The sequence below is a fragment of the Ailuropoda melanoleuca genome, chromosome 1, assembly GCF_002007445.2.
Source record: "Ailuropoda melanoleuca isolate Jingjing chromosome 1, ASM200744v2, whole genome shotgun sequence".
NCBI classification, from domain to species: Eukaryota; Metazoa; Chordata; class Mammalia; order Carnivora; family Ursidae; genus Ailuropoda; species Ailuropoda melanoleuca.
Window position 1 is genome coordinate 52,156,514 of NC_048218.1, and position 17,538 is coordinate 52,174,051.

The 17,538-nt window shown below is 36.5% G+C and overlaps 1 protein-coding gene across 1 annotated transcript in view; it reads right to left on the reverse strand.

Annotated features, from left to right (window-relative positions):
* Positions 1-12,034, reverse strand: part of IFT57 (intraflagellar transport 57) — a 54,859-nt gene extending 42,825 nt beyond the window's left edge. Inside the window, exons 1-5 of the mRNA XM_002926566.4 lie at positions 11,670-12,034; positions 8,998-9,160; positions 8,083-8,201; positions 5,170-5,260; positions 566-634 (exon numbers count right to left, since the gene is read on the reverse strand). Coding sequence (XP_002926612.1) covers positions 566-634; positions 5,170-5,260; positions 8,083-8,201; positions 8,998-9,160; positions 11,670-11,881 — 654 coding nt within the window. The 5' untranslated portion in view covers positions 11,882-12,034. The remainder of the gene's footprint in view (positions 1-565; positions 635-5,169; positions 5,261-8,082; positions 8,202-8,997; positions 9,161-11,669) is intronic.
* Positions 12,035-17,538: the final 5,504 nt, after the last annotated feature.

Below are 17,538 nucleotides of genomic sequence, written 5' to 3' on the forward strand. Positions count from 1 at the left end.
CAAATAATGAATCATGGAACATTGCATCAAAAACTGGGGATGTACTGTATGGTGACTAATATAACAAAACAAAAATTATTTTTAAAAAATTTTTAAAAATAAAGGTACTAAAATATAAAAAAAAACAGAGAAAACATTGACTTAAAGCAATGTCTGACTACCTATCCATACACCAGTCTTAAAATAATCCATTTATTTCAAAGAATTACCAATTAAATATTTCCCTGTAATCAAGACTATTCAATACTAGCCAATTATAATGGAAAATAACTTGAAATCAAATAATATCTTTCTACAATAAAAAATGACAAATTATTTTCAGCTTACATGAGAAGCACTGTGTTGATTTTCCATGGTGCAGATAGGAGGCTGCCCCATTTGGCCCTCTGGATCTTTATTATTTGCTATAATTACAACACTTTATATATAGGAAACACTTTTTTGAGAGCTACTTTTCACATGACACACAAAACAATGGCAAACAATGGTTTTTACTTGTTTCAATTTCCAGCAGAACAAGTACACTGATCGCTTGTTGGTCCTGTGTGTATCCCATGTAACTTACCAAGCGATATGTCTGGGCCTTTAAGACGTTGAGATCAATCAAGTTTTCTTCATTGTCTGTCTCCTCTTCCTTAGAAAGAAAGAGTTTTAAAAGTTAATAATTATAAAAAGTTATAAAGAATGTATTTCCAGTTTTTACATGTAATATGTACTAAGCTCAACACAAAGACTAATGCAGGAAAGGGGATTTAAAAGCCTAGTGGTGTGCATAAAGTAGGGCATAATGTTATTAGCAGCTCATCTGTTTTTTGAGGTTTTGATGGTACCTTTTAAAATAGGGCCTTTTTATAGTCACTGAAAAAACAAAACAAAACAAAAAAAACAGAAGGAAGGGCCACTGCTGTAAAATTAGGGATAAATAAACAAAGAATAAAATAAGAAACACTGTAAAGTGGCATATCTGAAAGAGACAGATAATGGAAGGAGTTAATGGCAATTTTGAGAACATGACTAAAATGGACAAAAATGAGGTTGACAGACACAGAATATTTTCACCTGCTCCAGGGACCAATTCCATTAATGCATATTTTTGACATCTCATCTCTTATACGCTCAAGTTTAATAAATTAATAAGATGAGTCATTAGTACTGCTTGGCCCATGGCCCCTAAAACTATTTAAAGATATTAAAATATTAAATCTATTTAAAGATATGAAATATATATTTAAGATACTAATCTTGTATCTTAGATATTAACTATCTTAAAGGATATTTTGGGTAGATTCCAAGCTGGTCCTGATCCCTGGGCCAATAGGTATGGGGGGGTAGTGTCAGAAGTGACCCTTTGAGAGGCAATACCTTTCGCAATATACAGCAAAAATGGAGTCTTAGCAGGTTCTAAAGCACGTAGAACAAAAAAAATAGTTCCCCTTTCTCTTCAAAGGTCTTCGTGGTGACAAGCGACATAGTGGGTGAAACAAATTTAACAAAAGACTTAAGGACATGGTAAGACAGTGAATGGAACTTGGTCCTCAAAGAAAAAACAACAACCGGTAAGCGTGTGCTATTTGGTAGACACTTCCACATGTACAGTTCTACAAAGCTGCAGTGGGAGATTTCACAGCTAATGCTTATCTTCAAGCACTTAGAAGGATGTCAAACAGTGGTTCTCCACACGGGTTCTGAGACCTGTAGCATCAGCATCAGCTGGGAGCTTGCCAGGATGCAGACTCTAAGGTCCCATCCCAGATCTACTCTGGAACTCTGGGGGTGGGGACACTAAGGTAAGCTATGAGAACTATGTTAATCTTTGGGGAATTGGAAAGATTTATTAAAATATGAAGAAATATAAATGCAGAGTATAAATACACTCAAGTGACATTTACTTTTTTTATGTTTACATTTTTTTTACATTACTTTTTCAAGGAGGAGGGGCAGTGGAGCACAGAGGTGTAGACAAAATTGATGTGACTGTTTACATCTTAAATCTTAACCATAAATGCAGATGCACACCTTTGAGATTCAGCTCAGTTTATTCTGTGTTTGCACTGATGATGACCTACTTAACAACCAGAATAAATGATTGAAATGCCAATGACTCAATGCCCATGGGAGAAGAGACAAGTTTATTATGCTTTTACAATAACCTAATCAGTACTATTTACATAGGGAATCAATAAATACTTGTTGAATTAGTACTGGGTTAAATGCTAGTAGGTGAAAGGCTTTAATAGCAAGCAGTCGAAAAAAGGATTTAAGTTACTAAATATTACTAACAGATCATTCAAAAGGAATTCAAATATAAACAGACTTAGAAAAAAGTTTTAAAATAAACTAAGAGGATTCTGATTTCAGTAATATAGAAGACACTCAACAATTTCCTACCATTTCTTCATCTAACAGGTACTAGGTACTCTCTTAATTCTCTAACTGCCAATTACTAAGTATATGATTATATGCAGCCCGTGAAAATATTGTTTTGTGACCAATACTTCTTTTAACTTTTTTTTTTAAACAGTTACCAATGTGTCCTATGACAAGTCTAAATCTGAAGGATTCTAATTTCTAGGTGATTATAGCAGAACTTTACTCTGTCAGAAATAATTTTTTCCACCCTTGAGCCACCACACAAACTCTGGCAACAAAATAATGTAACATCTCACCATTCAAATGCTTTTTGGCACCCATCTCCTTAGCAAGAGGGGTGGGAGAGGTAACAGAGGGCTACTTAGAACAACATGATGATAACAAGAAAGAAAAGGAAAAAATTCAAGAGATTTGACATAAGGGAACCAGCAGCCTTAGAGACAACCCCCTGAGGAAGACCTTCAGTTTGGTCTAATAACAACAGAAGGTCTTTACCTTACAGATAGGAAGAAATGTGCAAAGAGGCTGCTTTCTAGTTTGTTTCTAATGCTGCTGCTTTGGACTTTAGAGGGTTCTTAGAAAAAAATTAGCTATAATTTCTAAAAGTTACACAACAATTTGTTGACAGCTGATTTTGATATTTAATGAACACCCACTTTGCACTAGTAACATGGAGATACAAAAAAAGTGCAAAATTGGTTTCCATCCCTATAGAGTCTTCTTTCTGACTAGTAGGTTTTTGTACTTTTTTTCCCGACTGGCAGTTTTGAGTAATGTCTCTGAAGCTAAATGTTGATGCGCTAGGACCAGGTTTCTGTCGATAAACCATTAACTAATAAATAGTTACTAAAAAGAGAAGATGAGGAAAATACCTGAGTAAAATAAATGAGGTCAACAAATGGAAATATGTGGGAACTTAACATTTCTTGAGGCTGAATGGAAAGATCTATTACACAAAGAATAAAGTCGATACTCCTTAAAATGGCCACAATGATCTGGACCTAGTCTATCTTTCCTGTGAATCATAAACTACACATATGCATACACCCGCCTTACTTAGGAAATCTGGCCCCAGTGTTTTCTCTCTGTTCCTTGATCAAGTTAAGCTCCTTCCTGCCTCAGAGCTTTTGTCATGCAGTTCCACCAGGGTCCTGCCCAACAGGTACTCAGTAAAACACATGCAGAATGAATGAATATATATATTTACTTTAACTTTTAAAATGTATCATATTTTTTTAAAGATAAACTCGTTAGTTTTACAATGGTCTTTTTCCTTCTGTAAATAACAGAATCAGCTTTTTTCTATTTATGGTTTAAAATATTTATACTGCTGATAAAATACATGTTAAAAACTTTGACAATACAAAGAAGCATAGACAAGGAAATAATCGGGGCACCTGGGTGGCTCAGTCAGTTGAGTGTCTGCCTTCGGCTCAGGTCATAATCCCAGAGTACTGGGATCGAGCCAAGAGTCAGGCTTCCTGTTCAGTGGGGAGTCTGCTGATCCCTCTTCCGCTTGTGCTCTCTCTCACTCACTCTCCAATAAATAAATAAAATCATAAATAAAAAAGGAATAATCATCCATAATCTTTCTACCCATATACAACTAATGTTAACATATTATTATCTTTTCTTTTTTGTATATTTTATATACTTGGGTTTATGCATACAGCAGAAATTATCATCCCCATATCACTAACATTTCTTTGTAAATAATTTTAATAGCTACATAATATTCTACTATTTGGATAGTCTAATTTATTTAATGGTTAGTTTCAGCATTTTCTAGAAAACATGAAGTGATTCTTTGTAGCATATAATAGCTTAATAAATTAAGCTGAAATACAGAATGTAATTATTATCTAATGATTTATTTATTTACTTTTTAAAGATTTTATTTATTTATTTGAGAGAGAGAGTATAAGCAGGGGGACCAGCAGAGGGAGAGAGAGAAGCAGGCTCCGGGTTGAGCAAAAAGCCCGATGCAGAACTCGACCCCAGGACCCCAAGGTCATGACCTGAGCCGAAGGCAGATGCTTAACAGACTGAGCCACCCAGGTGCCCCTTATCTAATGATTTAAAAATTCACTTGGAAAATGTAATTGGTTTATGACAATAAAATACACTTTAAAAAAGGGTTTTTTCCCTGCTATTTCAATTTCAGATCATAGATATACTTCCTAAAACAACAGGGTCAATCGATCATTGGCTCTGAGAAAGTGCTCTTTTTCTTTACCATGTTACTAGTTTAGTCTGTTATAGAGACTTGATCATTTAGTTTCAGAATATGAATAGAATGTTAAAAATGGTAAAGGCCCAGATGCTGCCGAACAATTTAAATAACGTTGGTATTTTTAAGTATTTTTTAAAATTCCTAAAGGGTAATACTTACCCTAATTTTAGAAGCATACAGGAGTTCCTAAGAAATGAGTAGTGTTCTTAAGAAGTAGAATATATTAATCCTAAGCCCTATTATTCTTTTTCAAGTTCTTAATTATTTATGGCCTATTTCAAATCATGAATGGTTGCTAATAAAATATTTACTCATGCAACTAGCAGTCCACTATTTCCTGTCTACAGTTTAAGAACTTCTACTATAACTCAAACTTCAATCATTAGAAAACGCGAGCATTAACTTAACCAAAGGTCTAAACAACTATTTGGTACTCTACTTAAAAGCTTTCTTCTCTAGAAACAATGAAATGAAATATATTCCTGAAAATGGAAGTCTGGGGGAATTAAGAGAAGGGAAAGGAATTCAAAGGTAAAAAGAAACAAAAAGTTCAGCAGCACCCATACCACAAATTCTTCATCCACTTTATTTAATGTTAATTCTGCATCATCTTCTGGGACAGTTTCTTCTTCTAATTCTTCCACTGGGTATGTTGGTCTAAAATAATAAGGCTTAGTATGTGATGAGAATTTAAAAAAAATCTTAGCAAGACAAAAAGGTATAATGTGAATTTTAAGAATCCCCTCTACACCAGATCTTGTCCTTTTTTAACCCCCTTCCATAATCACTATTACATGTTTGATGTATTCTTTTTGAAACTTTCTATGTAAAGAAGCAAAAATGTTTATCTCCAAATTTAAAAAATACATACACACAATTGGGATGATACAATTCCTATTGTTATATAACACACTTTTTCACTTACTAATTTACCACATTTAAGTACATATGCATTTTTCTCTTTCTCCACCCCCGCCCCGACACCTGCACTGTGCTCCATTGAACAACAGTACCATAACTGGCTGAACACTGAGGTGGTTTCTAGTTTTTTTCACTCAACAGTAACACAGAGATCATCCTTATACATTCATTATGTCCATCATTTAGAAAAATTTATACAATAGCTGGGTCAACAACTTTGTACATTTTATTATTTTGCTGTATGTTACCAAAAACCAATTTCCAGAAGATTAGCCTAATTTACACCATCAACAGTGACTCCATTTCCATATGTTCACAAATAATTGCAAACAAACTTTAATCTTTGCCAATCATATAAGTGAAAAAATCTCGTTTTAATTGCATTTCTTTAAGAGAGTAAGTGAACCAAACTTTTCATGTTTTAATTGGTTATTGGTGTTTCTTTTTCAGTGAAATGCGTATTTATGGCTTTGCCCTTTTGTATATTAAGGAAATTAATGCTTTGCCTAACTTGTGTTAAAAATATTTTTCCTAGTTTATCACTTATAATCTTGACTATTCAGGACTGTTACAATTCTTATTACACAGACTTGCCAACCTTTCCTTGCATGGATCCTAGCAGCTTTAACATCATATATACAAGGCTTTTCCCTCACATGACACAACCCACCCCTTTGACCTTTTAGTACTCCTATAGTTTCATTTTTCACGTTTACATCTTTGACCAGTCTGAAATTCATTTTGACAGAATAAGAAGGGTTCCAGCTTTCTTACTTCCAAAGTCTAATCAGTGGTCCTAACACTAAGTATTGAACGACCATTTTTCCAACAAGATTAATGACATGTATTTCCCATATTAAAAATACCCAAAAGTATTTAGGTTTATTTCTAGAAACTTATTTAAAAATCCATACCTCAGACAGATTAACAAAATATAAAAATCAACATTTAATATTAAGGAAAGAAAGTACTAGGAACCGAATCAATCTTCTTAAGGAATACATTTCCTATTTTAATTAATTAGAATTAGATAATATCTCAAAAGCAATGTTCTTCTAGGATTTGCTTTGACATATTTAATATGTAAAATAATCATCTATAAATATGTAATTTCTGTGTAATTTACATATTACATAGCTGACATGTTATCTGATACCTACTTTCAATATTTTCCCCCTTATTCCTCCCATATATTTTAACGGTCCTTATAAATTATCCAAATCACAATACATGGTCAAGAATTAAATATTCCTAGAAACAAAGGAAGTACAAAATTGAATATTGGTTGAGATACTAATCGCTTCAGGTAAATACAGAACACATCGGGCAATAAATTTAATAATACTTAAAAATGCCAGATGGAGTAGCACATCTCATAACTTTTCTTGGAGTCTAATAAAGAAGTAATGTGAATCATAATAGTTATTCCTTATATAGCAAGCACTAACTGGCAATATTTAGGTTGAAGCATATGAAATTGCCATTTTTTAGTTCAATAATAGGTGAATATCAGTAATTTCATATGGTTCAGGTTGATGATGACCTAACTCAAGTACATTTTTTTACAATACTTATTAATAAGGGAATTGATTATTTACATGAGGATGTAATTGAATACGCATTAAGATATTAACAGGGAACAATATATACACCTTTCCAAAGAAATTTTTTCTCATCCTAAACCACTGCTTGCTCATGGTTTATCTGAATAATGCTTTCCATAATCCCTAACCTGTCAATAGTTCCAATCTTCAAAGAACCAAATTTATGTATTTCCTAACTATATCCTATATAAATTGACAGTTTCTGAATATTTTATTCTCTTATCCATGTGATCAACATTTACTGAGCATCTGTGATATACAGAGTACTATGCTAACTGCCATAGAGTACATATTAAGAGTTCATAGTTTCTTTCAAGAAAGCCAGACCTGTAAACAAATGTTTTTAATACCAATGGATAAATACAATAATAGAAATATAAACAAATCACTCTCAGGTCAGAGAAAGAAGCAATGAACAATGCCTAAGAGAGTGTCAGCTGGCTTCTTCAGGTGGCTATTATTCTTGCCCAGTATCTATAAGCAAAAGAGAAAATCCCATTTAAAGTACTATATTAAGGGGCGCCTGGGTGGCACAGCGGTTAAGCGCCTGCCTTNTAAAATAAAATCTTTAAAAAAAATAAATAAAGTACTATATTAATTTCCATTTTTTTCTTTAATCTACAGCTATCAGTTACCCCTATGTATATAGTACCTTTGTGTATATAAATAAAGAGACCTTGAAAAAATTTCATACATTTAAGATATTCAGTTACAATTAAACCTTTCATAATTATATATTTGAACTGGGACTGGGCATGATAAAATCAGAACTGGTTGTGAATATACCAGATTATTCCAATTTTGTCTATGCAGACATTTCCAATCACCTACGGCATTTTCAGTTTAGAATAGTCAAGAGGAAATACTTCCTGTCAGTTCAATTACATAGCTCTGAAACCATAGAGAAAAAGCTATTCACATAAAATTACTATTGCCAGGTTGGGTAATTTTTACCTTTTCCAGGTGAAACCAATATATTTTAATGCTTCTTCTGCTAAACAGTCAAGAACATAGCATACATGTTCTCCATAACCTGACTTTAATTTTGACGGAGGAAAATCTGCAGTTCTGCCCTGAAATACAAAAGATAAACAGGGTATTACTTGTTATTTATATTCCAAATGTCAAAATATTTTAAGCAAAGTACTGCTGAATAAATGTATCACTTCTCTACTTTTCAAACAGGATTTAAAATAACTGTAATTATATTGCTTCTTAGAAATCCATCTTTTCAATCCATTGATACATTAAAAAACCAAAGGAAAATGAAGATGTTTTATTGTCAAAGGTATCAAATTGAAAGGCAATAACCTCATGACAGAACAAGTAACTGATCCTGTTAGGGTGAAGAAAAACAGCAAAACTATTAGCTTGGTATCCTACCGTTAAACAACCATAGGAAGGACAGAGAGAATCACTTGTCAAAAGTTAATAACATGTGTGCCAAAAATTCTTACTCCCTATCCCTAGGAAAAGTCAGAAATGAAAAGTACAACTGCTATCATGGTCTATTAATCAAAGCTCTCTTTCAAAATACACTGTTCCAGCTTCCTACTAGCATTTTTTAGAAGGAGAACTAAGTAAGTATCCATAAATTTACCCCTAAGACATAACAAGATTAATAAAAATATTATTGCTTTGGGCTATAAAGAGTACAATGAACATTTTTAGAAGTAGCATTAATATTATAATATGAACCATTCTGAGGTTTTATCTGAAAAAATCCAGATATAATTTTATATATGTATGTGTTATAGACATAGTTATTCACAGAAAATTCACCTAAATGGGTAGCATCTACATTGCATTACCAATATTAAAATTCATAATTTGACAACATTCTGAAAGGAGAGAGTAGTTTACACTTACGAATGATCGAAGCTCAGATAATATGTTAGATATAGTTGCATTAGGGTCATCATATTCTTGAGGTTGCTCAAAGGGGCGTCCTGCTTTGTTAATCAACCAAGCAGCAAGAGTGCAAAACATGTAGAACTGTTCACCAGGGTTGGTAGGCAGTGCAAAGTAGTGTCTGTTTCAAAACAAGGTGAGGAGGATGGAATATGAAATACTGCAAACAAGTCTATAGTAGTCTATAGTAACTAAAGGGACTAAGTCCAAGGTTGCTAAAGGTTGCTTAAGGTTTTCTTTTTTAGAATGGCTTTAAAATCAAAAGGCACTTATAATTCACTCTGAAGTTTCTGATAATCCACAACACTCATATTAAAGTTTTTAACCACAGGACTAGAACAATTACTATTTTACACAAAATATTAGATCAAAGATCATACACCCAGTAAAGGCAGGGCATGTTAAAAAACTGACCATGTACAACTTTTGCCAAAATTATTCATATGTCAGGAATCATGAATAAGAGAGTACCTCTTGAAAATGGTAATTGGGAATTAAGAGAATTTCAGAGTTTAAAAAAAAAACTTTAATGATTATTCATTATGCATTTTTACAACGTCACTGGTATCTTTACATACTGTTCCTAACCTATCAGGTATGTTAAACAGTTGTTCTCATCTTGGCTGCATATTTAAAGCACCTGAGGAGCTCCTCAACCTATTACTACTGGACCAAACGTTACTTCTTCCCTTATGAATTAAATCAGAACTTCTGAGAGTAAAGCCCCAGTACAAGTACGTTTCAAAAGCTTCATAGGTTGTTTGAAGGTGTCAGGATTAAGAATCACTGAGTATCACATCCACAGTCTAACGCTTGCTGACTTTTGCTAAATCCCCTAACCTACTAAAAACAGTCCTATGAAGATCAATATGATTTATACTTAAATAGGTTAAGAATAAAACTTGCTAACAATACGCAAGTCAGTTTGATCAAAGATCTTAGTTTGTTTTCTGTGCAGTTATTAATTTCATGTGCAGTTTATAATTGTATTTATGGCTATTATAACTCTTTTTTCATAAGAATCAGCAGTCTACTCTTTCATGTTTCCCAAACTTTTTCCTGCAGGGTAGTGCAAATGTTCTGAAAGGTAACAGATAACTGGGAAGAAAAGGGTCAGGAGTCCTCCAAGGTATATATTCACAACGCTTTCAAAGTACCCACTGTTGAAAATTCTCTTTTCCTTACAGGCTGATACCAACTCCAGAACAGAGGACTGGATACTGACAGATCCTCCAGATGTAGGACAGTGGTTCTAAAACTTAAGCATGCATCAGAATCACTGGAAAAGCCTGTTAAACAGACATCTAGGCTCCACCCCTAGAATTTCTGATGCAGTATACCTGGAAAAGGGCCTGTGGCATTGCATTTCTCCTGAGTTCCCAAGCGATGCTGCTGCTGGGAACCATTAAATTAGGATATTGCCATGCAAATCCATGATTCAAAATATCTTGCTGAACTCCTGAAGAAATAGCACAGACTTATACCACTAGAACCTTAAGGCCATTTTCTTTTAGTTTGAGATATACTTGGGGACAAAAATGCATTTTTATCATAGAAGATGTTGGTTGTTTATATTATGCTGATTGACTCATTGAAGTAATAACTCCCAATTCCAAAATTTCTATTATAGATCAAGCAGCACTACTTTTTCCTCTAACTTTTCTCCTATTATGGCCTGATTCAGCTATATGGGCAATTTATATAGAGCCTACATATCTTACAATTCAAGTTATTGGAAGGGAGCAAGGAATGAAATCAAAACTGTCAAGGGAAATTATTTTAGCCAAGGTATAGTCATTAAAAGAAAGTATTACAGATTTTTAATCTAAATTGTGTTTTACACAATAAACAAATGTAAGTATTAACTTATTTATCCGGCTGTCACTAAGCTACACTGATTGCAAGAAAAAGTGCTAGCTGTGCATTACCCTCAACAACTAAAGGCACTGACTTCAGGATACAATGGACTTTCCTCACCGCAAGGGCAGAACTTTAGGTTGTAATGATACAGTTCCCATAGTTTTCATTTCACTTGTCTTTTCCACTTCTTAGTTTCTGGGAGTACTGTTATTGCAAAGGTAGAAATCTTTTAAACCAGAGAATTAGTCAACAAGTTTACTAATTGCATATAAAGTCAAGCAAGGTCCTAGGTACCCTCAGTTACCAGTTGTAGGGACAAATGATTCTCAGAGGAAAACAAAAACTAGAAATAGAGCTAAAATGGTAACAGTATTCGTCTTTGGGGGTGAGATTATGGATGATACCAGTATTTTCTACACACTTTCTTGTGTTTTTCTGAGTCTTCTACAACAGGTACTTTTATAACTTTTATAATCAGAAAAAAACGGTTTGTGTTTTGTGGAAGTGCGTGTGTGCTTTAAAGACTAAGCAAGCCAAGCCGACTTCCGGTCTTTTCAGCGATTCTGCAACTTTACTCTCTCTAAAATATACCAAAGCTAAACTCTGTGAGCTCCGCGGCCTCTGTTGCCAAGTTTGGGGTGAAGTGCCCTTTCCTGGCTAGGAAGATGGAGGCAAGCGCTAACTCGCGTTCAAGGTTCCCCAGAAGGCCGGAGGAGGCATCTCCCCGGGATCCAGCCGGCACCCAGGCGCTGGAGGACGAGGGCACCCACCTGGACGGGGGCTTCAGGTTGTTCTTCCGGAGGAGTTCCTCCTCGTAGTGGAGCAGCTTCAGCTTCTCCACCAGGTCCTCCATCACCACGAACATGTGGTAGGCCGCGCCGGGCCCCCGCTCCACGACCACCTCCCCTGCCCCTTCGCCGCGGGACCGAGACACTCCATCCTCTAAACCTGACGGCGTGACTACTGCCGCCGCGGCCGCCATCACAGAGCAGGAAGAAAGAGCCCGGCGTGGGCTCCGGCCCACAGACCTCGGCGGCCTTCGCAGCCTGAGCTGCCGCAGCCAGGACCGCCGCGACCGGTTACCAGGCGACCGCCGGGCAAACCCGTCACCAGGGAAACTAGACTCCGCCTCCTTCCCGCCCTGGTTTCTTCTAAATTCCCTCCAACCAGGTCGGGCTTTCCAGACAACGTCACTCCGGGTCCGCACTCCTTCCCAGTCTCTGGGGAGGAGGTGGCTAGGAGGCAGTCCCGCCCCCTCGTGGAGGCGTGGCGCTCCGCCTCCACGTCGGGGCACGCCTCCTGGCGGAGGAGAGGCCGAGCGCGTTTCCGTCGAGCGCTCCCGGCGGCTGTTAGCTGGCTGGGGGCGGTTTGGGCCTGGTAGTAACTCGCTGAGTCAGCGGGGTCGCCTTGAAAAAATTAAAGGGGAAGAAAGTTGGGCAATTTTGAAGGCTGCTCTTGGCCACTGCTATGTGTTCACTTTTCTTCTCAAAACTGAAAGTTTTCACGGTTGCAAAAATAGTCGATATCGTAGGTTTCCCTTTACCTCTTTACCTCTTGAACTTCCCAACAAGAGGTTTCTGTATTTGCTGTGTTAGGTTTAACAGAATATTATAAACCTTGAGGTATTTTTACTCCCCCCTGTTATTCCGGTGCTGGAAAATGGATGGGGTGGGGAAAAGAAGGGCAGAGGATGAGCCAAAATTCGCTGGGAAGGGTTTGTTCTACCTCCGAAACAAGAATTCTAAATTCACATCCCGCTGATTAATCTGTTACAAGCCCATTACATGTGGCATAAAATTTGGGGGTTCCTTGTTAGAATCAACAAAATAAAGGGGATTATCTGGAACTTCTCAGCACAACACAGCTGTAAGTGCGGCTAAGGAGAGGTACTACTGTACTCGGCAGCTGTGAGGGAAACAAGAAAGGTGACATCACTGACCACAGCTTTACAGTTCTCAAAACAGGCTTGTGTACCAAGCAGTTTTCCAAAAAGCTGCATAAAATATGAGGTAAGTGGTAGGTGTGTGGAGGTCTCGTGGGAGAAGAGAATGTGTGGGAAGAGGCTGACAATGTATTTGTGTTTATGATGTGATTTGGGGGAGACCTTTGATGTAGTATACCTATTACTAGAGAACAGAAGAGTCACGTTTTCTTTGACATAACTGAAGTTTTGAAATTTAATATATTTTTGTTTTTGTTAGAAAATGGGTGGAGGAGCACTTTTCATTTTACTATCAATCTAGGCCTAACTTCTGATACTAATAAAGTTAGTAAAGTGAAAAATCAGAGAGGCAAATATCTTTTTCCATTTACCAGAGAAAGGAAATACATAAAATAATTTAGAAAATAACCCAAAGGGAAGGGCCACAGAGGATTGCTTTTTAAATAAAAATTGTTGCTTTCCCACTGCAAGTCATTAGCCAGCTGCTTTTAATAAAAATAGGTTGGAAAATCGGATTTGACTGTACCCTACTGCAGATTGGGTCCTTTGCTTCCACAGAAGAGTGTTTCTCACCCACACATCCCCACCCCAGCCACCACATCTGTGGGTGAGGGATGTTGTGGTATGTCTGTCTAACTTTCAGAGCACAAGATAGATGTATAGCTTTTTACAATTGGAAAAGAAAAACGAAAGCTCAGATTCATGCTTTGAGATGCTTGGTTAGTCAGCAAGCAACCTGTGGCTGTTTAAATGACACTCCAAAAGATTTCAGACTTTACAGGTAAATTGGTTCCACCCAGGGAGATAGATGTTCACTCAAGCCATGCTGCCTGCATGAGATGTTCTGACATTTTCAGAAAGTTATATATAGCACTCAAGATGAAATAGCCAAACATTGTATTTTGGCTGAGAAACCCTCCAAAAACATATGTATTTTGACTGGGGGGGGGGGCGGGAACCACCTGTCCCAGAACCTAGCCATTTTCTTCCCAGGTACAATGCTGATGCATCCCGGTTTGAGAGCAGTATGAAGAATTATTTCTCCCCTTCATTGTTGTGAAGAAGAAAAAAGACGTGCTGCAGTAACTGTGGCATGGAAAGAATGAAAGAAACAAAGGAAAAACCAACTGCTCAACATTTTGTGTTTTCCCATAAAGAAAAAGATGGGAAACAACACTGAAATGTCATTTCATTTTTATAAGGCCTGGGGATGAGTTTTGCTGAATCTTTGTTTACCCATCATAGTTGATAACACTTCTCTTTCCCTGCTGGAAGTACTTCCTTCACATGTGTGAGAATGCCCACTTAAATCCTCTTCCAGCTGTTTCAGCCACTTGGAAGCTTTGGAGTACATTTTTGTTAGCAGTTTTGCCAGACTAGCTCCTATATTGACCAGGGAGTTAGAGAAGGCCTTGAAGGGAAAGGATGGTGAGGCATGTGCATTCTTCCTTTCAAGAATCTTGAGAGATTTATCCCTGGCTCTATGTGTTGACCACAGTTAATAGCCAGGCTTCTGACTTGGACTTTTATCTCTTGCATACCGTGAAATGATTGGTGGTAATTTTTAAGGCCCTTAAGATCTTTTTGTGAGGGAATGGACTGATCTCTGTAAACTAAACAGTATTCTGATCAAAGGGGGATTTAAACTGAATGGATTTCCCTGAAAGATGCTGAGCAAGGCTGGCAGTGAAAAGGAGGCAGGTTCAAAGATGGAGGAAGGCTTTCCAGCTGCATCTCCTAATATAAGAACAAGCGCTTCAACCCTGGGCATGCTTAAAGAACAAACCTGCTTTATTTATAAATGGCTTCAAGATGTTAAAAACTTAGAAAACCACTAGTTAAATAAGACTTTCTTAGCCTAATAGAAAGTATCTGCCAAAAATCTAAGAAGAAAAAAGTCAACTTTAAATGTGAAGCATTAGCGGTAATGTCTTTTTTTTTTTTTTAAGATTTTATTTATTTATTTGACAGAGAGACAGCCAGCGAGAGAGGGAACACAAGCAGGGGGAATGGGAGAGGAAGAAGCAAGCTCCCAGCAGAGCAGGGAGCTCGATGCTGGGCTCGATCAGTTCCAGGACCCCAGGATCACATCCTGAGCCAAAGGCAGACGCTTAAGGACTGAGCCACCCAGGCACTCCAGAGGTAATGCCTTTTAAAGTCAAGACCAGATGAAGACATTCACTCTTCTAAAATGTACTAGAGATCAGAGCCAGTACACTGGATAAAAATTAGTAAGTATTGCAGAAGAAGAAACTGTTGCAGGTGATATGATAAAGTAAAAAATCCAAGAGCATCTACAGACAAGCTATTAAGACAGCTCAGCAGTTTGCCTTATACAACAAGATCCAAACTAAAGAAAAGTTACTAGAAAAACAAAAACCTCAAAAATAAGCCACATATAGCATCCAGGAATAAGTCTCTCATTATCATCATGGAGAAATTGTTAAACTTTACTGAAAGTCATAGAAAAATCCCCAAATAAGGATATGATGTTCATGAATGAGAAAAATTAGTTATCTTTGCCCAATCTTTAAACTCAATGCAATTTTGAATAAAATTACGAGAGGGCTAATACTGAAAATCATATGTAAAAGTAAATTTAAAGAAGACTGGGGAAGGAATCATGATATCAGATAGTGGTTTCTTAAAGTGTAGCTTAAGATAATGACATCACAGGAATAAATAAAAAATAGAAAGTCTGGAAACAGGTGAGAGTATATTTGGAAATTCAGTATATGAAAAAATTGGTGTTACCAGTTAGTGGAGAAAGATGAACTAGTCAGTAAATGCTCTTGAATTTATGGGTTATCCATATGGAAACAAAATTACATCTCTGAATTCCAACACATAAATTCCAGTTGGATTGAAGACATAAATGTGAAATACTTACAGGATATTTAGAAAGGGAGCCAAAGAGTATCTTTAACTTCAACACAGGGAAGGATTTCTTGAAGGAAATAAGCAAATTTTAAAGGAAAGAGAAACTCATTAAAATTTGAGAACTTAGATTAAAAGAGAACTATATAAACAATGAAAAAAAAAAGATATTTGTGACCCATATAATGTCAATGGATTAGTCTCCAGAATATACAAAGGTCATCACAAAGCCTCTGGGCCATGTTGAAGAATTATAGATATTTTCTTCTAGATCAGAATTTCTCACCCTTTACTACTGTTGACATTTTAGGCTGGATAATTCTTTGTCGTTGGGTACTGTTCTATACATTGTAGGATGTTTCACAGCATCCCTGGCCTCTACCCATTAGATACCAGTAGCATCTACCCATAGTTGTAGCAAAAATGTCTCTAAGGGTGCCTCGGTGGCTCAGTTGGTTAAGAATCCAGCTCCTGGTTTTGGCTCAGGTCATGATGTCAGGGCCCTGGGATTGAGCCCCATGTTGGACTCTGTGCTCAGTGGGGAGTCTTCTTGAGGATTCTCTCTCTTTCCTTCTGCTCCTTCCCCCCCACCTCGCTTGCATGCTCTCTTTCTCTCTCTCAATAAATAAATACATAAATCTTTTTTTTTAAAAAATGTCTCCAACTGGGCCTTGCAGGACAATATTACCCCTGGTTGAGAACCACTTCTCTAGATGCATGGGTTGAAGTAGGAAATACCTTTATAAGGACCAGGAATGTAAGGGTAAATGAGTGACTAAGTGATGTGGGGGGTGGAGTGGGTTGGGGAGCAGTGGGGATGACTTTGGTTAACTAGAAAACTCATGTACCATCTCAAGGAGGGGACATTTTTGTCATTTAGGAATTTGACCCAATTTTGTCACGTATTGTGTTGCAAAGATTTAAACCTTGATTTGTATGTCAATGTGAGGTCTTCTTGAGGATGACCTCTCTACACACAGAATATTATTTCAGGGGCTACTTTAGTAGTTGTTAAAGATATTAATGCATCGAAGTTCAAAATTGAGAAGCCTCATTCTTAACTTTTATTTTGATTTTCAATCTTCTTCAGTTAGTAAATGTAGGAAACTTATTATAGTCAAGTGCATTTACAACTTAAATTTCTACAGAGGTTTTTAAACTGTTCATAAACTTACGATATTTGTTGTAACATTGTCTGACAGACCATTCCAGATATTGTAAAATCTCCTGAATTTAAAGTTTAAAAAAAATATGGGAGGGGAGGGAAACACATTCTGTTAAGTATTCCAATACTGTTTGTAAACAGAATTCAGTGTAAAACCAAGTCTAAATTAGTTACATAATTGCATATTATAAATGGGGATCACAAATCAGTCTGTTTCTCTGATGGGCCAAATTTTCAAACATTAGATACTTAAGTATCAAATATGTAGAAATTATTCTTTAGCATAATTATTACTATTGTGGGTTTATACTATGCCTTAGTATATTTAGTGTTGCAATTTTCCATGATTAAAATATACCACCTGGGAAACAGTCATCATCCCAACCGGAACCTGTGAAGTTTTCCATGCAATGTACCAAGAGATTCCTGGGCTAGAGGTAGAAGAGATTCTTGTCCAAAACACCGGTGGGACACACTAAGTCCTAAGTTGCTATAATAGACTCCCTAACTTAGAAAGGGAAGTGGTTTTGTAACCCATTCCCCTGGGTTTACTTCATTTTCTAGTTCTTCTCTACTAATGGAAGTCTTCTAACTCCATTAAGATTATAGTTAACTGCTTTAGCTAACTTCGGTTCTCAAGGTAGATAAATGCCAT